This window comes from Fusarium proliferatum, assembly GCF_900067095.1.
Source record: "Fusarium proliferatum ET1 genome assembly, contig: FPRO_scaffold002, whole genome shotgun sequence".
NCBI classification, from domain to species: domain Eukaryota; kingdom Fungi; phylum Ascomycota; class Sordariomycetes; order Hypocreales; family Nectriaceae; genus Fusarium; species Fusarium proliferatum.
In genome coordinates, this window is record NW_022194791.1 from 4,727,855 (window position 1) to 4,748,649 (window position 20,795).

The following is a 20,795-nucleotide window of genomic DNA, read 5'->3' on the forward strand; positions in this document are numbered from 1 at the left end:
CAAATAGTCTTCCGGCAGTTATAACATCAGTTTAATGCTACCCCAATTTGAACCTCGTTCTCAAAAAACAGCATCGCATTGGTCTTGTGCCTGACACAAGATCTATTATGCTTTTACTTGGTTGCATTGATAGACACGAGACAGGTTTTATGCAGCATCTAGCAGGGATCTTGGCCGATCTTGGAGGAAAGAGCTTCCCAAATAGTAATTTACTATCAAAAGAACCCGAGAGCCGAGTCGTTGTCGTCCGCCCAGTCATATGGGACCGATATCCCGGCGTTCGTCATCGACTCGCACCATGTATTATAACCGTTGATTATTGAAGCTGCCTCGCTATCTCCTACACTCGGAACGAACGGGGCATTGTCACAGTATGTGCGAGCACCCTCTTCATCCAAGTGCGGCCAGCACAGCTTGAGCGTAATGTCGCGACACTTGGAGCTATTGGGGTTGAGCTCTGCCATGGCACCCATGATGGATAGGGACGCCTGGATCTGCGCGCGCCAATCTGGTGCTAGTGCGTGATGGGGGTTCTGCCTTAGGCAGTGGACAGGAATTAGTGTAGCATGGAATAGGAAATACCTGTTATTGTTAGTTGATGGTCAGCAGAGTTTTGGGTTTGACTTACAGGATATAAAAGGCTGCGAGCCTTGAATGTGAGCGAGAAGTCCAGTACCCTTGGATGTGGGTGATTGATTCTTTTGCGGCATCCAGACATCTGAACACGGCGAGATTCTCGCTGCTCGTCAAGTTTTGCTGAGCGTTCTGCGCGGATGATCTTGCCCAGCGGACCAGGAATGGACGATACATCACGATCCTGAGATTTCGGTAGCGCCACTCGGAAATACCCATGCCCAGCGCGAACTCGGAGTCTGGAGGAGGTACAGTAAGATAGTAGTATGGTACTTGGGCCAGCCAAGAACCGATGCAGACATCATCCAGAGTTATCAGTTCCGTGGCGGACGGGAAGGGGCTGGTTATGAGACGGTTATAGACGGTCATGGTACTGAGATGATAAGCTGACTGAACTCTGATATATGTGTACATCGTGATGCCTTCAACTTCTGGTGGGCAGTGAGTAGAGTCCTGGGTGAGTTCCTAGAATAACGATTAATAAATCCTCTGCTTGGTCGTTTCAATCGACTGACCTTTTCATGAATATTCAGAGGGAAAGCAGTCTCGACACCAGCCTGCGGCCAATTCAAAGGTCTGCCATAGGTAATAGTGGCGCCAACATCAAGCACGCATAGACACCACCATATCCTACGTCGTGTCTCTGTCTGCAAAGGAGAAAGACTGTTCCCCTCCAGGTCCTTATGAAGTCCAAGACCAATAGCCAGTCGAATAGCTAAGCCACCATAGTTGAAGCCAGTATTAGGCTTGTTCCGTTTTTGCATATAGTTTGATGACAAACTAAAAGCTTGCACGAGGGTTAGGTTTCCAACCTCAAGGTAGTTTGAAAACAGGCTCTTTTGTGCAGCCTGGAAGATCGGCAGGTCTGTAGCATCAGCAACGTTACTGCTCGCAAATGATCCCAAGGCTGCGAGAATGTTTGCCAGCGTGTTCCAGTGGCCTTTGTTGGCACATGGGAGAGTGCCTGCATACTGCGCTCGAAAAGTGGGCTCATGCACGATAGGAAACGTTGGATGATAGAAGACAAAGAAAGCGTCGATAAGGTTCTCAACAGCCACTCTGGTCAACATGGCTTGAGAACGGAACCACTGTGAATGATCCGAGTGCTGTTGAAATAGAGACTCAATCTCATGTAGTGCCACTTCGGCGTCGACTTCTTCTCCATCTGGACGGGCAGATAGAATCTGACGCAAGAGGGCGGATCCAGAAGCGGCACCATAGTATCCTCTCTTTTGATCACCAATGGTCAGAGAGGCCATGCCATCCATGATAGCTTGGGGGTTTCCGTCAACATGGTTCGTTATAGACCAAGTCGCGGGATCATATGTTCCCCATGAAGTCTCTTGCTCGTTCCACTCAAAGTTGTCAGCTGGAGCTGGAGTGGCCTCGAATGCAGTGTCTTGTGAGGCAGTCCAAAGTCCAGGGGCTGCATCTAATTCGCCGATAGGTGCCAGAAGCAGGGGATCCGTAGTGAATGTTCCTGCATTTCCTGTACCTGTCATATAAATATTTGAATCAGGCGTCTGATTCGGTAGCTGGAGGAGGTTGTCCACATTGCCCGGGGTCGGGGTTGTATTTGGCAAGCTGACTAACCCTGGCGTCGTTCCCAAGGTTAGTGCTGGTGTAGGTGCCGATTCAGGTGCAGTTGCTGGTGTCGCCGCTGGTACCGGTTGATTCTGAGTTACTAGTCCTTCTTTTGGACCTTCTAGCATTTCAGCAATCTGGCCATCGGTGTAATGCCGCCTCAGGACTGTTTCAGCCTTCTCGAGACGTTCCTCTAGAAGGGTGAGTTGTCTACGTCACAGTTAGTCCGACAGTTTCGCCAGTCAATCATAGGCACGGCCCCATGTATGTACCTTCGGGTCAACCGGGTCCTACTATGCTTGTCGTAGAGACAATGCCTTCTGTACTTTCGGCAGATTGAGCAGACGGGCATAACACCATCGCATTTCACTTTGCGGCGTCGGCATTCTCGACATGTTGTAGGCTCTTCTACAGTAGGGGCTTGTTGAGGAGGAGATGGTTTGACTGGATTTGGGTCCATGATTCGTCCAGCCGTTGAGGATCGAAGGGCTAAAGTCTGTCTGAATGCTTAAGAAGATGGGATGATGGTTAGAATTTGCGACGTACGGTGGCTAGTAAACCCGCCGTCAGGAACCCTTGTCATCCCCGCAGTTTAGCCCCGCAATTGTTACTTCGGCCCGATTTAAACGCGGGACCAGACTCTCGGATTGGGAAAGAGTAAGCTGACGGACGCGCCCGACCTTGAAGGGATGATGTTTGTTGATGATGTGAATTCCAGCAGATTATCTGTATAAGTCACTACTATTAGAGTATGAATTCTTGCCTGTATTTTCAGTTACGGATTGGACATTTAAGTTTGTCTTTTTACTGGTGTCCTTTGGACCCCCACCAAGCCATTCACGCTAGAGCACTCCCAAGCTGACCCCCACTACCGTGCGTCAACATTTGTGTAACATAGGTACCTAAGCAAGCCATACCAACTAATTGGTCGTGTGATATCTTGCTAAAGCTTAGAGACACATGGGTAAGAGTAAGGTCGAATGAAATTTAAATTTACTATTTGACACATTCACATTTAGTTCTTGGCCAAACTGCTTACCATAGTCAATATTGTCTCATTTAATATTGCCTTTTGAATTTACAGGCTTAGGGTAGTCTAAAATACTGACTACCTGTGCTATTCCAAACCTTAGACGAGATAACGGAAGCCCTTTTGAACACGAAGAGCTTCATCAGTCTGAGCCTCTCGGGCCTTTTCAGCCTCATAAGCTTGTGTTTCCTCCCTCTCAAGCTCCTCAAGTCGCTTGTTCAACCTAGAAAGCATCATACGAAGAACAAGAGCACCGACGATGGTGCAGCCAAACATGGCTGTGACAATGCCATAGCTTTTGCGGTAGCCATTCTCCTTGAGGCCCCAGACGTAACTTCCAGCAATGTTACCCAGTTGAGCAAACGCATTGATGAGGGCGATGGCCACGGCTCGCTTGGCAGGGGGACGAGGAAACGTCGAGCTGATCCAAGAATAGAAGACAATGTATCTAAAATTTGACGTTAGTGGGTTTTTGTTTGGTGGACTGATAAGTTTAGAAGAGCGACGTACCCAGCGTAAGAAGATGCTTGGAGGAAGAGAGCAAGGTATCGTGCAGCAACGTTGAGTGTCGACATGCTGATGATGAATCCGACTAATCCAATGCAGATAGGACCAACAATGTGCCAGAACTTTTAGAATGATTAGTATGGAGAGCAACGGTAATATGAGTCTATGATGAGCATACCTTCTCCTGTGTTCTATCAGAACTCCAGGCAACGATAAGAGAAACGATGCATGCAAAGAGCCAAGGTGGTGAGCTCATGAGGAGAGTTGGTACGTAAGCAAAACCGAGGGTGCTGGTGAGAGATGGCTATAGAATGTCAGCATTTGGAAAAGATACAAGTGATAAGAGGAAGTCTTACGAAGAAGGCGTTGAAAGACAGACCGACAACGTAGACGGCAAAAGTAAGCATCATGACATAGATCTTGCCATCCTTGAGAGCCATCATCAATCCGGCAACAGCTCCTTGGCCCTCAGCATCCTCATCAGCCTCACCAACATCCTCGATCATTCGGAGCTGAGCTACTGCGAGCTCCTCTGCAGAGAAACCGCGAGTGTTGCTGGGAAGGTCAGGCAAGATGAAGACAGCCAGAATGGCGATGAACATGGTAATGGCACCCTCGACTGTTCATTGTTAGCTATGTTCTTTCTTGGAACAGATGGAAAACTTACTCCAGAAAAGCCAGCGCCAGGAAGCATGCCCGAGGACGCCATCCATCTCAGATAACACTCCCGCTGCAATAAGAGCTGAAAATGCATTGGAGATCAAGTTACCACAAAAGAGGACAGCATTTCTCTTTGTGAGTTCCCGGCGGGTATACCACTTGGAAAGGATAAGCAACGCTCCGGGTAGGAAAGCAGCTTCAGTGAAACCGAGGAAGAAACGGATGACAACCATTCCGGTAAAGTTATGGACGTTTCCTGAGAGGGTTGAAATCAATCCCCAGAGAAGCATGATGGCACCGAGATATAATGAGGGTCGTTGGATCTTGTTGATGAACATGTTGGAAGGGACTTGCATAAGGATGTAACCAACATAGAGGATACTGAGACATGTGGCATACTCATTATCGTCCAGCTTAAGGTCATCTTGCAAGCCTTTGAGGCGAGCAGCAGCGATGTTGTTTCGATCGAGATAGTTCATAATGTAAATCAGAACGAAGAGAGCGCAACGAGCATCGAGCTTGAGTTTGAGACGTTTCTCAACTCGAGCACGAGTTTCGGAATCCATTGTTCGGGCAAGGGCGAGACGATCGCTGTGAGGAACAAAACTCTCGAGGTTTTCCTTTGTCTCGAAGGATGGCTTCTCAGCCCGAGCTGCGCTGATGGCAGTCGAGTTGGTGATCTCGTTGGTCATGATGGCGAGAAAAAACCACAAACGAGGTCCTGATAAGATAAGAAGAGGAGAGGAGATAAAGTTGGATGGAACTCCAGATGAGTGATGATCCTCTGGGGTTTGGGGAATTAAGCTACTTTCTGGGGTATGGGGAACGGATGAAAAGTATTTATGTCAATTCATAAGGTGCCTTCATCGGCCAACTCCATCCATCTTGGAGTTTCAGCTTCACACGAGCAATTCTCTAGTTCCAACCCCATGTTCAACATAACTTGGAGAAATTCGGAGGCCACTTACCAATTCTAGACTAGTCACGAAAAAAGCTAGCTATGGAGAAAGGCTGACTGTCAGCTACCAATCGGAACATGGACCCTTTTGCTAGGATGGGGCTTTTAGTGCCGGTAGTTTGGCTTGTGCGCGGTCGACAGTCAGCCTGACAGTGGGACACGATACGTAACTAGAGTCTTGGTAGGGGAGAGAAGTTCAATGAGGCTCTTTCTCCACGCACTTGTCGACCAAATGAACTTTCTCCACGCTACAGGTCTATCGCTCTCGATCCCCGTGGGGGTCTGCGGCTTCGAACGGCATGAAAATTCGGAGATTCCGCATGGCCGAGTCATGATCCATCGGGCGCTATTCAAGTTGACTGTCGACCTCTTCGTGGGACATCGTCACGAACGTTCCTTATTATCGTTCATAGTTTGAAGTTTCCCTGATTTCGAGGATCATATGCGCCTTTTAGATAGTTGACTGTCGACCTTGTCATGTGAAACTTGAGGCGGTGCAGCATCATGGCTCACATCAGCTTGATTGTTACAGGTGATTCTTGAGGAATTCTCGTGTATTTAAATCCTCGATTGGACGTGCTATGAAACGTAGACAATTCCGTATCCTCAACGGACAAGCCTCCAGATTTAATCACTTCCTCTTGATCAACTACATATTCTGACATTAACAACTCAAAATGGAGATTACCAAGGTAATTACCCCAGACCAACACTACCCATCTCCAATGTCACTAATGCATGCATCCACTAGGTCGGTATCATTGGAGCAGGCACCATGGGGGGTGCCGTCTCCCTCCTTTTCGCAGAAAAGGGTCTCGACGTGTCTATTGTTGATACATCACGAGCAAGTCTCGATAAGGTCGCGAAGAACGCGGAGGCCGCTGGACTATCGAAACGGATCCACATCTGCGAGGACTACGATACCCTCTGTCAAGGACTTGGCTCCCCCAAAGTCTTTATCTTCAGCTTACCGAATGGCCGTCCTGGCGATAGTGTCGTTGCCCAACTCAAATCACGTGTCTCAAAAGGCGACATCCTCATTGACGCTTCGAATGAAAACTACGAACGCACACAAGCAAGACAGGAGATTCTTCGTCCTCTTGGTGTTGCATATATCGGACTTGGAATCTCAGGTGGTAGCTTTGGAGCTAGATATGGCCCATCGCTTATGCCTGGTGGTGAGAAATGGGCTGTTGAGCAAGTTCTTCCCCTTCTCTCTAGGATCGCGGCCAAGGATGACCAAGGTCGTCCTTGTGTAACCAATATTGGCACTGGCGGGAGTGGCCACTTTGTGAAGATGATCCATAATGGCATTGAGCATGGAGTCATGTCCAGTCTCTGCGAAGCATGGGAGATTATGGACAAGTGCTTGAAGATGACTGGTGACGAGATTGGCGACGTGTTTGACTCTTGGTGTGAGAAGGGAGAACTGGTAAGTCAAACCGCTGATGATATGTGAGCTTGCTAACCGTTCGTGATACAGAAAGGCAACTTCCTCGTATCGATCAGCGGCCCTATCTGCAGAACCCGAAGCCCTGTCGACGGCGGCTCTCTCTTGCACCAAATCAGAGATGCTGTTGTCCAGGATGCCAACGATTCAGAGGGCACTGGAGTCTGGGCCAACATTGAGGCTGTCGCTTCTCACGTCCCTGCTCCGAGTCTAACCGCCGCCCATTACCTACGACTTGCCTCAGCCGAAGTCGAGCAAAGGAGTGCCGTCAAGGCTTCCATCGGAACCGTCTCTCCACAACCTTTCACAGTCACACCCGAGAGGCGAGCCCATATTCTTGAACAATTACGACAAGCTGTCTACGTCACAAGTCTGGCGTGCTTCATCCAAGGGTTCGATGTCATGGAACGCAAGAACCGACAAGAAGGCTGGGGTGTTGACATGACACGCGTCTTGAATATCTGGAGAGCTGGCTGCATCATCAAGTCTGATTACATCTTTGACATCCTTGATGTTGCATATGCTGAGGGCTCTGATGTGCATCCTCTATGCAGACCTGGGGTGCCGAACGAGATCAAGAAGTCTTGGCCGTCGCTCAAAGACATTGTGCTTGAAGGTCTGAAGGCTGATGCTCACTTACCTTGCTTGAGTGCCACTTTGGAATATCTCAAGTATATCGGAGGTACTGACCTTCCTACTTGCTTCTCGGAAGCACAGCTGGATAGTTTTGGTGCTCATGGATTTGATCTCAAGTCAGAGCCTATTAGACATCTTCTGAAGGGTAAATTACGCTTTCTCATGAATCTGGACAAGGCTAATATAATCTCACTAGGAAATCACCACGAGACATGGTCCGGTGCTTAGATGCTCGTGACATGACCCAAGTTTGGCAGCCTTCTCAAAGAATATGGCTACCTTAGATCGGGTATTTCTTATCCACTCTATGCGGTGAATCAGAACCCGCACCCAATAGTGGACATTTAAGAATCTATTGGCTGCTGCCAACAACCTCTCGCACAGAACTGTAGGACAGCAACATGATGCTTCTCTCTGGCTTCCTCAGCTATAGCCTTACAAGCTGTACATTTACTAAGCGCCAGATATCCGGAAAGTCTGAAAAGATTAGGCCAACAAGGGTGGACAGCATATGATCTCACTGGCTTGAGATTACGGTAGAGGATGATCTCTGGATAGAAGAGGTTGCCATCTGGGGAAGTGACTTTGATCTACTTCATGGAGGTTTAGAAGCCACGCCAGGACGGTTCTTCCCTTTCAATTTCTTTGGAAGTTACACATGGAAGAAAGTACAAAAGAAACAGGAAGGAAACAAGAAGATTGCTTTTCAATATTTAGCGTGCTAGTTAGAAGATATTATATTTATTCTGAACATTCAAACAAGCTCAAGTCCTCCGGCTGGTTTAACAAGATACTTCTTTACCAAGAATCTTCTCGCTTCACGTCTGCAACAACTCAGCCTCTGTTCTGACACTGACCTCGAGGAATAAGAAGGTTCCGTTTACTATAATCTAAAGATATCTTCATAAAGTATATTGAACAGTGTATATATTATGAACTTTGCTAATGCCCCTAGATTTGTAATCTATCAATAATAGTTTGCATTTCCGTGGCCAGCACCGGGAAAGTCTTCAGAGTGCAATGAATGGAATAATTCTCGACCTTGGGCCCTAGAAATCTCGACTTAAGACACACGTATCTCTATTGTAAGAAGCTCTGCTGGCCTGCACCATCTAGCTTCTCCATTTCTCTGCAACTTGTGAAGTTGCAGCCAATTGTCGGGAACTGGAGATGCTGGGCCGCGAGCGCAAACAGCGCCTTTGCAGTTTTATTGCCGACTTGACACTAGGTCAAGAAGGTATAAACAGAAATACCTCCATCTCCACCAGTCTTGACATCGATCTTCACATTGTCCGTGTTCGCCCAGTTGACTGATTGAGAATAAGCCCTGTTGGCGTTGAGAGTCTCGCCAACAAAGAAATTTCCAGGCTCGCGATAGAAATCTGTCTGGAAGAGCTTGATGTAGTTCCCATTCCTGTCGAAGTACATGTTTCCCACTCTGCTGGTAGACTGCTTCTTGGTCGAATGGATATATTTCTCGCTCACCGTGGATCCACCAGCTGAGTTGGTATACCAAAGCACAAGATCTATGACTGGCTTGCATGTGGCGTAGGGAGGATCCAGGTCGTTTTGAACGCAGATTTCGGTTGCCTCGCAGACAACCCATTTGCCCCAGACCCGGCCATTTCCATCTCGGCAGTAGACCGTGAGGATGTTGGACTTGAGGCATTCAGATCGGGTATAGGTCTGGCCTGAGGCGCAAATGCTGCGTGTTGCAGGGGTAGCTCTGGAGAGTACCTTTGCCTTTTCCTTGCACCCTTCTTCATCGGGGTAGCAGTCATGCACAGTCTGACCGGGAGTTGCAACCGAGATCTCGTCGAGATTGAAGGTAAGGGGGGTCAGTCCAGTACTATCGACTACCTGGTCCCGGGCGGTGAGATCCTCTTTGGGGTTCGAGACAGCAGCTGACGAGACCATTCCAGAGAGGAGGAGTCCCACGAGCATGCTTGCGGTTGATTGAGGACGCATATTTCCTGATTGAGATTTGATATTTGGTAAAGATGTCTTGTAGATTGCCTGGAAAAGACTGAAGGCTGGTGACGATGAGGAAAGATTGATTTCTGAGGGAACTGTCTGCCTCTTTATAGCACTATTCGGACAACAAGGTGTACAGTAGAATGAATGCTAGCAGTGCCAGAATCATGATATCACGATTCATTTCCCTCTTTGATCATCAGTTCCGAAACGTATTGAGTTTGCTTGACTTTTTGATCTACCTAAGTAAGTAAACTCATGGTGTATGAAAGTCAATTTCTCGTGTTGACGGCCACGTTTTACATACTATTGGTATCTCAGCATCTGGTCCAATATCATAGACAAGGCCCATGTCAGCAGGCCTTGCGGTTAGTGAAGTTTGTTTAAGTTGAACACGAAGTCGGATAAGACGATAATATATAAGTCCCTTCCAGATAGACATGCAGTCCGTTGTCCATTCCTAATTGGACAGCAGAGCACACAAGGTTGGCAAGGTATAGATAGAGACCCAGGCTATTGCAGTCAAGTCTTCGTTTAGCTGTCTTTTTCGCTGATTTAATTCGCTTATTGACCCAACTTTCTATCCTGTAACAGGAACTCACGCCGGATTATCCACGCTAACTAGCAGGAGAAAATTGGCTTTCAATGGGAACTTTTGATTCCGCAAGCCATATTTATCCCATTATTTAGAATGGCCTTTTTGATGAATTGACCTCCCTGAACTCTGAAGCTATCACGAAGGGAGCTAATGCTGGTGAACAAGAGTTACGGCTTTCCCAACGGCTAGGCAAATGCCGATTCTAGTATCTGAACAATCGGGCCTTTTACCATAATTTCCCATCAATTATAAGGTTTTCAAAGTTAGCCTTTCTTGGCTTGTTTAGTTTTCTATAGTAGTGAAGAAATTAGACCTTGCATGATAATAGAACAGAACAGGCTGCTTAGGATTTGTTAGAAAAGCTGAGGTTGTAATCAGGTGTGATTAACTATTGATCACTCCTTTGCACTACCCTTACCTTTTCGACTGTTCCTATACTGTAAAAATAAACTGTTATACCCATAAAATGGAGGCCGGCACTTGAGCGGCATCCGCGGAACAGCTTTTTTTGTGAGGCTGTACTGGTGGGCTGATGTACCGGGGTGAGAGGCAGGGGACAATTTTAGTGCGAACTACACCAAAGAAGTTGTTTCCCGAGTCTATCAAGGTTGCGGCTCCGTAAGATTCTGCCATCAGACGTTGTGAAGCTATTATGGGCCGTTGTGAATTGCCGACTATCCCGATTAACACGTTTTGTAAGTCACCAACGAGTTCCATGAGCAAGACAACAACACGGTAAGACTATACAAAGGCGAATAACTTGGCAAACAAATTCGGGGTTATTACAGAGCAAAACAAGTAATCATATTCATTGCTGATCTAGAAAGCAAACTTTTGACCAACCATCTCTTCACTCTTCCTCCAAAGAAGCTCTGCTTCTGTTGAACTAGTCGCCCATGGTCTGACTGTATCAGTCATAGGATCTGCTAAGCGGCATTGGAGCAGATATGCGCCGTTATGTTCTATAAAGATCAGTATGAATGAATCTGAGAGCATTCGAGTTCCACTAACCCTTGAGATCAGGATCGAAAGCCGCAAACGCGTGTGTTGCAGCACCGATCTCGAAGGAAACTGGGACTGTCGACCAATCTACCCAACCCCAGGGGTCTCCCATTGCACGATCAGCTTCGACTATATTCGTTAGCTTGATAGTCTTTGGGGGTTACCGGTTAGGTGCTTACCCAGACTATCCAAAGAATCAAGATGCTTGGCCAGTGAGGTACCGCGGATGACACCAGGATGGAGAGAGAACGCTTGCAGTCCACGACTACCGAGTTTCTCAGCAAGGGAGATGGCAAAGAGCATGTTTGCGGTTTTCGACTGCCCGTATGCACTCCACTTGTTGTATCTTTCGCCATTCTATATGATACTTAGCAATGACTTCTTGATAAAGTGTCGTGAAAGCTTACACTGAAATTGGGGTCACCCCATCGGATGGGCCCCAGGCGGTGGCCATTGCTGGAAACGCTGACCACTCGAGGCGTCTCTGAGGCAAGGATCTTATCCATAATCAGATTTGTAAACAAGAAGTGGCCCAGATGGTTCGAAGCGAATTGATTTTCGAAGCCGTCCTCTGTGAGCTTAAACTCCGTCGCCATGATGCCTGCATTATTAACCAAGACGTCGATCTTGGGAATATCTGACCATTCATTGACCTGTTTTGCAGCTGCACGCACAGAACGAAGAGAACCAAGATCAATAGTCAGAAGTCTCATCTTGAGATTCGGGTACTTGGCAGCAAGATTGTCCGCAGTTTGCTGGAGCTTGCTAACACTACGACCAGCTAGAATAGCTAGCCCGGGTTCTGCGACAGCAACAGCTTCAACAAAGAGTGCACCCAGACCACCTGGGCTTGCGCCTGTTGTGAGGATAGTCTTGCCCTTGATGATGGGTGCATACTCTAGTGCGAGCTGGTGAACCGTAGTCTTGGGGGAGTGTTGTACCATGGTGGTGACTAAGAGTTTATGAATGGAAACAGTGTATAAGATCGAATGGTAGGATAATGCGGATAGTTAATTCCAAGGACTCCCTTGGTCCTTTTATATTCTTCTTACAACTGTCACTTTTGTGGATCTCTTACGATCTGCAGGCAATGTTTCCAGGATAGTGTGTCTGGCTGGCGTCAGCCAGATCCTAGTGGAGTAACCATCCAAGGCGAAGACTCGGATATGATTGGTGGTTCAGCTTCAATTCTCTGGCACCAGTATGACAACCCTCGAGCGTTGTCAGGGAGCAAGAAAACACCCGACTTAAATGTACATAGGGTAAACTCAGCAAAAGGTATCCTAAATTTAGTCTAAATTTATGCAAACTTACCTAAGTCTTTTTGTCATTTAGGATCACGGCCCTGAGTTTTCTTATCTCCCCTAGGTCAGCATAAATTCTTGGAATGGTGCTGCAATAAATCTGAGGGAAGATTCTATATGTATTTCTTGAGCAGGGTTTAGGGACAATAATCATTCACTATCTCATTACAAATAGGAAATACAAAGCCATTAACACATTGGCTGATATTGACAACGACAATGCCACGCTCAACAGCGGCCTTGATGATCTGCGTAAGACGACCCTCAGCACCGCCAGGGATATTGCCCATGCCAAATGTCTCAAGAATCAGACCACACTAAGGGTTGGACACAATTGTCGTTTTATGTCATCTCATTCTGCAAATGTTGGGAAGAACTCTCCATTGACCACCATTCTGGCATAGATGTATGTTTCTCTTGGTTTATTGACTTATTCGTCATCAAGGTATCACCTTTATCTGGAAAAGTTAAAGACTTCTTGGCAAAATACTATAAAGTTAAACTTCAATTGGAACTACTTTCATCCCGAACATCTACCAAATTACAGTGCTTAAGTAATTTTCTAGAGTTTGAATGAGGGTAAAAGCCCTCTCCTCCTCGAACTCTCTTCATCTCTATTCTTTCTCCCTTTCCTCGCAGTCTTTCTTCTCATGCAACCTATTGATGCTTCACGATGGCTTCACCATTAACCATGTCGACTCCGCCGTCCTCCAATGACCTACCCGGCCTCCCACTCGAGCTCTGGCTTCACATTTTTGAGAATCTTGGGCCACTAGAGAACTTGCTGTCCTTAATCTCTGCTTCTCCCGCCGCCTTTGTTAATTTTCAAGGTGGCAAAAGCCATATCCTTCGCCGTTTGTGGACAACATCAACGACCAGATCGACCCCGACACTATTGCTACCCTATTTTCCTCATCCAAAGTCAGAAAACTTCTCTATAAAACCCCAGGCCTCACCTTATCACAAATTGGGAATGAACTTTCAACGTTTCTAAATCCCCTATTCAGACCTGACACTCCGAACCCTTTTCAGGAATGGGATCAGAGCCTATCAGCCGTCATCAAGCTCACCAACAGCTTCCGAAAGATCGACAGTGCCGCGTGTTACTACAAAGGCATTAGGGGGTTGCCCGTCCCGTTGGATAGCCAGCCCGAGGCACCCGGATCCGAGATCAAGAAATTCCTTGTCACCTTGATCTATGAAACGATCTTACTGGACTTATTCACTTACCGTGATGGTACCTTGTTCAACCCAAGAACATCCATCCTGGACTCGGCGGCATGGGAGGCATGGGAGGCATGGGAAGCATCCAAACCGACTCTCGAAAACGTTGACCTACCCTGCTGGCGATACTCTTCAGATCAGTCTTGTACATTGGTTAGCAATGACCGTTGGGCGGTGTTTGTTGCAGTAGTAACCGTTGCTAACCTCTATGGACGGAAAGAGGACGCCGAAAGGGGATATAACCGACTGATGCCTGTAGAGTTATGCGGTGATACTGTAATAGACGACTTGGCGAATTGGGATCAATTATATTCGTTCACGGCCGAGACCCTAGATTAAGCCCAGGTAGCTGATAGAGACTCAATTCACTTTGGGTCATTCTCATCTCAATACTTCCTTTAGCTACATCAGAGGAACCGCGGTTTCTCTGACCCGACGCTTACCCTATTTATCGGCTCGGGTTAGTGGAGGGGCTCGTTGACGGCGGTCAGTCATGAGGTATGCGTGGTGATGCTAGAGACAGTCAGAGGGAGAAGCTTTTTGGCAGGCAAGGACAAGTGATGAGATCATTATGGTCAAAAGAACTTCGCTCCTTGTATTCGGGGTCATTGTTTGTGAAATAGACCCTCGCTCATGCTAGGGTTCATTGATCTGTAGGGAGTTTCGCGACATTGTCATGGGAAACATACCATTGCGGAATAGCAAATCTCATTGGGAAGTGGAATAAAGACGTGGTATTATTATGATAAAATGTTATATACGTCAAGCGAAAGTGTTGCATGGGGGTATTATTTGACATAAAACGACAAATTGTTATACAGCTGTTCCGTCCTCAACCATCCTGTTTCGTAAAGTACAAGAAATCGAAGCAATGGAAATGCGAAATTCAGTAAGAACACCAATTATAGCCTATAATTAAAACATTCCGTTACATAAATAGAAGAAAGGAGCCAGGGCTGTGTTATAGAGTGCACAGCCCATTGACACAGGCACAGATTCCCAAGGACGTACACAAGTTGAGGTTTGCTACGCAGTCATCTTCTGTGGAGCAAGTGACATCGTCAACGCAGACTTCTTGCTGGCAAGTTTGTCCAGCGCTACACTGTACGTTTGTCGTACATGCGTCGACATCCGACGGAGGACTGCAAACCGCATTCACGCAAACGCAAAGGCCAAGGGCGCAAAGAGGTTGCAGAGATAGGAGGCAGTCGACAGTATCGGAACAAGATGAGGCGCCTCCGTTGCCAGTACCAGGGGACGATGTCCTGCAGAAACCGTCTGCGGCGCATGTCTGGCCTGCGGCCGTACAGTCGCTGTCATCAGAGCACGGTGTTTCCGAGCTGGTTGGGGCTGGTGTACTGTCCGATGTGACAGTGACAAAGCCGCTGCTCGGGTTTGCAGTCTGTTGACATATCAGATCTATACAAGCAAAGATCCCCAAAGCATTCTCGCCAATTGCTGCGACACAATCTTGGTTTGTCGAGCACTCGATATCGCTGGCGACCGAAGAAGGCGGCTGAGTTGTCGAAGCTCCAGCGTCTGTAGCTGAGGTAGTCTCTTGGCAGAGAGCGTTGACACAGATAAATAATCCCAGCACCTGGGCACCGAGAGCGGCGACACAGTCTTGATCTGTATCACACTCAACATCTGTTGTAGACCCCGAAGCAGAGACCCCAGTGTCAGTTGCTCTCGTCGCAACGCTAGCTGTTGCTGTCCGCTGGCAAAGAAGATTGACACATGCAAAGATACCAAGAGCCCCAGCTCCAATGGCAGCCACACAGTCTTGGTCCGTCGAGCACTCCACGTCAGTTCCTTGCACAGAAGCGGCAGGCTGAGTCGCTGAGGCACCAGCTGCAGAAGCTGTCGCCGTCTGCTCACATAAGAGGTCTATGCACGCGAAAATTCCTAACGCGCTAGCTCCCAACGCCGCCACGCAGTCTTGATCTGTGGAGCAATCGATAGGCTCAGTGATAGTGGGGATTGAACCTGTTTGCGAGGCTGTAGTAGCTCCATCCGTAGGATTAGCTGTTGGCTGAAGCTGGCAAATGAGGTCCACACAGACGTAGATTCCCAAGACAGACAACCCGAGAGTAGCTGTACAATCTTCAGCATTTGCGCATGGTACTGATGTTTGTGCTGCTGGTGCTCCGGTTGTGGGAGTTGGGCCATCATCGCCTCCTCCACCATTATTCGAGTCTGGGCCGAGTTGACATACAGCATCTACACAGACACACAAGTTGAGCCCACCGACCAGGCATAATGCTACGTCGGCCACGCAGTCGTCGCTGGTAGAACATGCCGATCCTGTCTGTCTAGCCGACTCATCAGTTGTTGTAGGTCCTGATGCGCCGCCGCCAGACCCTGGAGTATTACCAGAAGCCGTGCTTGAGACTTGCGAACCACCACCCGTCGTCGTGTCTCTAACACAGACTGCGTTGACGCAAGTACAAACATTGAGGGAGCCGCTCAAGCACAACGAGACGTCAGCTAAGCAGTCATCGTCATCAGTACACTGTGTACTTCCGCCACTCTCTGTCGGTGTTGAAGGATTAGTGCCCTGGGTTCCAGAAGCCGCAGTCGAACTTGCAACTCCTGTAGTGGAGGTATCACCCGGTTCGGTGCTCTGAACACATACTGCATTCACACAAATACAGATGTTGAGTCCTCCGGAAATGCATAGCTCAGTGTCGACGGCACAGTCACTGTCATCCGAGCAGGGAGATCCATCAGTGGGCGACGAGCCCTGTCCTGTGGTCGTGACAGATGTAGATTGTCCACCAGTTGGCTGACCGTTGGAAGAGCTAGTAGTTCCATCCCCTTGGCTTGGGTCGGTTCCCTGTGAATTAGTCGTTGAAGGTTGGGTGCCACTTGCACTTGTCTGAGCCCCAGCGTTGGAGCTACCGCCAGTGTTTGAAGGTTGTCCATCCCCTGTACCGGATCCAGCTGAACTTCGAGAGCTAGACTGATTGCCAACAGTATTTGAGGTGCCTGGGCCCTGAGTTGCGGTCCCAGTGGTGCCTCCGTTACCGCCTGTAGCTGATGGGCCCCCGTTGTTCGTCGACAGGCTACCCGATCCTTGTGACCCTTGAGTCCCTGTGTTGTTACCACCACCACCACTGCTATCTGTTGGTGATGGGTCGCCATCTCCACCCCCCGTGGGGTTTCCTTCAGGGCTTCCAACCTGCCTGGAAGTCGATGTCACCAATCTTACAGACGATTCCGTTGACTCTGGGCCGGGGTTGACGATTGGCGCTCCATCAGATAGGACAGAAGTTGGCGACGTCAGGCCCGTTGAGCCTGTAGCTCCCGATCCAATTACTCCTGAAGTCGAAGAGTCTCCAGATACAGAAGCTCCTGATGTTGCTTCTAAGCCACCATTAGACACGGGTTCGCTCGAAGCAGCGTCGCCGCCGCCGCCTGTACCACCTCCCTCTGTACCCCCAGTCTGATTCGCGGAGGAGGCTGATTGCGACCGATTGGTGGACCCATTGTCGCCTCCAGATCCGTCACTTCCAGAGCCATTTCCTTGGCTTCCAGTTTGGCTTGGACGGATCCCGGCTTGTGTACTAGAAGTCTGTCTGCCATTTGATCCTGTATTAGCAACACCAGAGGTATTGTCGGTATCAGGATCACTACCACCAGGAACGTTGCCCTGTGGTCTGGCCGTAAGTGCTGGTTGACGTGTTGCTGTCGAATCTAAGCCACTGCCATTTGAACCATTGTTTGATGATGAGCCAGAGCTGGGTTCTGATCCGGGGCCACTACTGTCGCCATCTCCACCGTTCGATCCTGATCCATTACCCCCCTGAGATCCAGATCCTGAACCACTGTCTGAGGGTGAATCTGATCCCGAATTGGATCCGTTGTCCGAGCCATTTCCGTTTCCTGGACTCGTTCCAGATTCTGAGCTCCCACTGTCATTTGAGCCGCCAGAAGAGCCACTACTGGAGCCTGACCCGGACCCGGAGCCATTTCCAGAGTCAGAGCCGCTGCCAGAGCCAGATCCTGAGCCAAAATCTCCTGGATCATCACCTCCAGAGCCTTGTCCTTGTGTACTGCCAGTCTGTGACCCACCGTCAGAAGAGCCGTCGCCAGAAGAGTCCCCATCAGAGGAACCTCCGCTGCTCTGTCCTTCCCCGCCTGTGCTGTCACCGTTCCCGTTGCCACCACTTGAAGAGGAAGATCCATCATCGCTTCCATTATTTGAACCGCTCCCTTGGGTTCCTGCACCTCCGTTTGAACCAGAGCCAGTGCTATCGATGGGAACGCAAGCTCCATCTTGGCAAGTCTCACCAGTCGGGCAAGCGACTCCATTGCAGCTAGCTAGACCAGGACTTTGTGTGCAGATGTTGCCAATACAGACTTCATCGCTGCTGCAAGTCTCACCGCCGCAAGACGTTGGGTCACCGAGAGCCACACAGGAATCTTGTATACAAGCGTAATTGATTGGACAATTGACGCCTGATGCGCCGCAGTTGACAGGTCCATCCGCAGGTACACAACCGTTATTGATGCAGGCAAACCCTGGCTGACAGGTTGATGTCGCTTGTCTCCGCAGAAGATGTAGGAGGCGGCTGGGGGTGGTGCCACAAGATGACGGGTCCTGAACCGAAGCGCATTGGTTGTTGATGCAGACGGTGTTGCCAGTGCAGGCTGGGTCACAAGTTGAATCTGGTGACCCGGAGCCGGTATCTCCTCCATTCTGGTCCGGCGATGCTCCGTCAGTGCCATTTTGATTGGATCCATCTTTGTCTGCTTGCCCATCTCCATTTCCTGAGCCAGAATCTGAGCCAGACGGAGAAGCACTTCCGGAAGAATCGCCTGTGTCGTCTTCACCTCCAGAAGCTGAGTCGCCTCCCTCTCGCCCAGCATCACCCGAGGTTCCCCCTGGCCGAGCTGAGGTTCCACCATTTCCTCCCGGTGAGGCGCCATCGCTAGAGGCGTCTCCACCGTCTGAACCATCTGACGACTGTGCATCTCCATTGCCAGATGCATTATTTTCTTGGCCTGATGATCCATTCCCATCAGAAGATGCTCCTTCTTGGCCACCGGTATCATCTCCTGAGCCATTGCCATTCGAATCATTGTTGCCAGAACTGCCGCTTCCTTCAGAGGAAGTGCCACCATTGTCCGACTGTGTGTCTGTATCCTCATTTGCGCCTGGAATACGTGCTCCAGGACCTCCAGACCCAGCACCGCACGCGACCCTAGGAACGTTGGATTGGTGGACCAGGTTGCTGATACACTGGCCCGAGACGCACACTTCGTTGCTTCCACAGGATTTGGAGCTGCTTCCGCACTGCGACAAGTCGGTTGAGATCTTGATGGGTACACACTCGTTGTCCGAGCAGTAAGATCCTGGTTGACACTTCCCGTTAGAGCCACAATTGGTAGAAGTTACGGAAGTGATGTTGAGCAAAAGGCATTGTCCAGAGACACAGAGTTGACCGTCAGTACAGTTCTTTGGGTTGGCTCCCAGGCCGCAGTTATAAGTATCGGTCGAGATGAATGCCTGGCGACAGTAACCGCTCTGGCATGATGCGCCAAGGGAGCATTCGCTGCTGCTCTTACAGGACTGGACGTTGGTACCCAGTTGAAAGGGCACACATGACCCGTCAAGGCACCAGTTACCTGAGGCACAGGTCGTATTTGAAGTACCGCAAGAATTGGGGTCTGAGCCAATGGCCAGCCTTTGGCATCGGTCGTTGACACAAAGCGAACCAGGCCCACATTGCGTGTTGGTACTACCACAGCGACGGGAGTTTGCCGTCACCTGGATTGGTGAACAATTTCCATTATCACACCATTGACCCGACCGACATGGCCCAGAGCTATTGGAGCCTGATGAGGAGGTACAACTGTTCGTATTTGATCCATCAAGAGGATAGCATCCCCCAGCAACGCAGAGCTCCCCAGCTTTGCATGAGTTGCCACGCTTCCCACATTGTGTAGGGTCGAGTCCGATCGTGACGCTTGTACAGCTTCCCCATGTACATACGCCAGGAAGAGGACAGCCTCCAGCATAGAGCATGCCGGTTTGCTGGTTGGGTTCACTGTCGCATGGGAGAGTATGGGATGGAGTAGGCGAGAGAAGTAAGAATGAAGCCATCACGGCTCGCCAGTTAACTTTGGGATCCATGATCTTTGTGTGGTATTGTTGAACTTGGTATTGATCAACCTCTATGACCATAGAATGCCAACGAGATGATCCTTCATCTATATAGCAACTGAACCGGGTCCAGGTGCAGCGAACATCGTAAGTGACACCTAGGCATCTCCGTCAACGGCTGGCTTTTCCTCGTATTGGTATGTCGTCATATCAAGGGTCCAGGGACTCCTCCACCAGGGGACCTAAGGCTGGCTGCAATATGCAACGACATCATGAGTGAAAGTTTAATCTGTCTGGAGGGTCCCAACAGTGTCGAGCATACCTGTCACAGTCTATATTATGAGTGGACAAGATCAATTCAGGACTGGCTAATCTACCAGGCTTGAAGAGTTGGCCGAAATCAACTCCATCACACCACCATATTCGTCCATTAGAATTCCGTGTATAACTTCAAATCCTATTTACATTAGCATGCGGATCAGTCATGCTTCCGGTCACGGGGCAAACCTTGAAGCCCTCTCGCCAACGTTCACAGCGGGTTCAGCAGGAACTAGTGCCCGGTTGGCAAGTTAAGCTCGCGATGAACGCTCCGGGTGAGCTTTGACGACATGATGATCCGGGGCTGATCATCTGCACATCTCTAGAGATTTGGCGCTTGTTGTCGATCGTTGGGGCGCGGTAATGTCTCGGTGCCGGGAACAAGATGGAGGTCTGCTAGTCAAGCCTCAATTCCCCAGACTTTGTTTGGTTGCTCAGCAGAGCTGCCGCTTCCGGCAGCACAAACGGGTAGGCTAACACTCACCAGTGCGGCTGTGGAGTTATCATTGCGGGCCGGTTCACTTCACAAGAAGCTCAAGTAAGGTAGTATAATGCTTATTGAGATGAACCAGAGGTTCAGGTAGCTGTAACAATCTGAAGTGATTATAGGTCCTGAAGTTTTTTGGGAAATAGAAATAGAAAGTACTGAGCTACCCCACTCACTAACACTCCAGGCAATCACGATTCTAGGTGTGTCCGACAATGGAAGGACCTTCACCCAATGTTTCCATTGGCAGTCTTTGTGTGTCATTCTGAAAGAACTTGATTGGTGATACTCATCGGATCTTGTGAGTTGATCTTTGAGGCG

At 49.1% G+C, this 20,795-nt stretch overlaps 8 protein-coding genes across 8 annotated transcripts; 2 read left to right on the top strand and 6 right to left on the bottom strand.

Annotated features, from left to right (window-relative positions):
• Positions 1–215: 215 nt before the first annotated feature.
• FPRO_02207 (uncharacterized protein) lies at positions 216–2,677 on the bottom strand (the record flags this gene model as incomplete). Its single annotated transcript, XM_031227716.1, has 4 exons — positions 216–582; positions 629–1,098; positions 1,149–2,427; positions 2,490–2,677. The coding sequence occupies 4 exons, from the start codon at positions 2,675–2,677 to the stop codon at positions 216–218; spliced, it is 2,304 nt and encodes a 767-aa protein (XP_031078125.1).
• Positions 2,678–3,346: 669 nt separating this feature from the next.
• FPRO_02206 (uncharacterized protein) lies at positions 3,347–5,106 on the bottom strand (the record flags this gene model as incomplete). Its single annotated transcript, XM_031227718.1, has 5 exons — positions 3,347–3,695; positions 3,758–3,876; positions 3,933–4,058; positions 4,111–4,373; positions 4,422–5,106. 5 exons carry the CDS (start codon positions 5,104–5,106, stop codon positions 3,347–3,349), a joined length of 1,542 nt encoding a protein of 513 aa, XP_031078126.1.
• A 943-nt stretch (positions 5,107–6,049) lies between these two features.
• Positions 6,050–7,686, top strand: FPRO_02205 (uncharacterized protein; the record flags this gene model as incomplete). The annotated part of the gene is made up of 4 exons (XM_031227719.1): positions 6,050–6,064; positions 6,124–6,804; positions 6,856–7,603; positions 7,655–7,686. 4 exons carry the CDS (start codon positions 6,050–6,052, stop codon positions 7,684–7,686), a joined length of 1,476 nt encoding a protein of 491 aa, XP_031078127.1.
• Positions 7,687–8,682: 996 nt separating this feature from the next.
• FPRO_02204 (uncharacterized protein) lies at positions 8,683–9,426 on the bottom strand (the record flags this gene model as incomplete). The annotated part of the gene is made up of 1 exon (XM_031227720.1): positions 8,683–9,426. One exon carries the CDS (start codon positions 9,424–9,426, stop codon positions 8,683–8,685), a length of 744 nt encoding a protein of 247 aa, XP_031078128.1.
• A 1,423-nt stretch (positions 9,427–10,849) lies between these two features.
• On the bottom strand, positions 10,850–11,976 carry FPRO_02203 (uncharacterized protein; the record flags this gene model as incomplete). The annotated part of the gene is made up of 4 exons (XM_031227721.1): positions 10,850–10,992; positions 11,042–11,161; positions 11,212–11,389; positions 11,440–11,976. 4 exons carry the CDS (start codon positions 11,974–11,976, stop codon positions 10,850–10,852), a joined length of 978 nt encoding a protein of 325 aa, XP_031078129.1.
• A 497-nt stretch (positions 11,977–12,473) lies between these two features.
• On the bottom strand, positions 12,474–12,626 carry FPRO_02202 (uncharacterized protein; the record flags this gene model as incomplete). Its single annotated transcript, XM_031227722.1, has 1 exon — positions 12,474–12,626. The coding sequence occupies one exon, from the start codon at positions 12,624–12,626 to the stop codon at positions 12,474–12,476; it is 153 nt and encodes a 50-aa protein (XP_031078130.1).
• A 383-nt stretch (positions 12,627–13,009) lies between these two features.
• On the top strand, positions 13,010–13,899 carry FPRO_02201 (uncharacterized protein; the record flags this gene model as incomplete). The annotated part of the gene is made up of 2 exons (XM_031227723.1): positions 13,010–13,122; positions 13,167–13,899. 2 exons carry the CDS (start codon positions 13,010–13,012, stop codon positions 13,897–13,899), a joined length of 846 nt encoding a protein of 281 aa, XP_031078131.1.
• Positions 13,900–14,521: 622 nt separating this feature from the next.
• On the bottom strand, positions 14,522–19,669 carry FPRO_02200 (uncharacterized protein; the record flags this gene model as incomplete). The annotated part of the gene is made up of 1 exon (XM_031227724.1): positions 14,522–19,669. The coding sequence occupies one exon, from the start codon at positions 19,667–19,669 to the stop codon at positions 14,522–14,524; it is 5,148 nt and encodes a 1,715-aa protein (XP_031078132.1).
• Between the last annotated feature and the right edge of the window lie 1,126 nt (positions 19,670–20,795).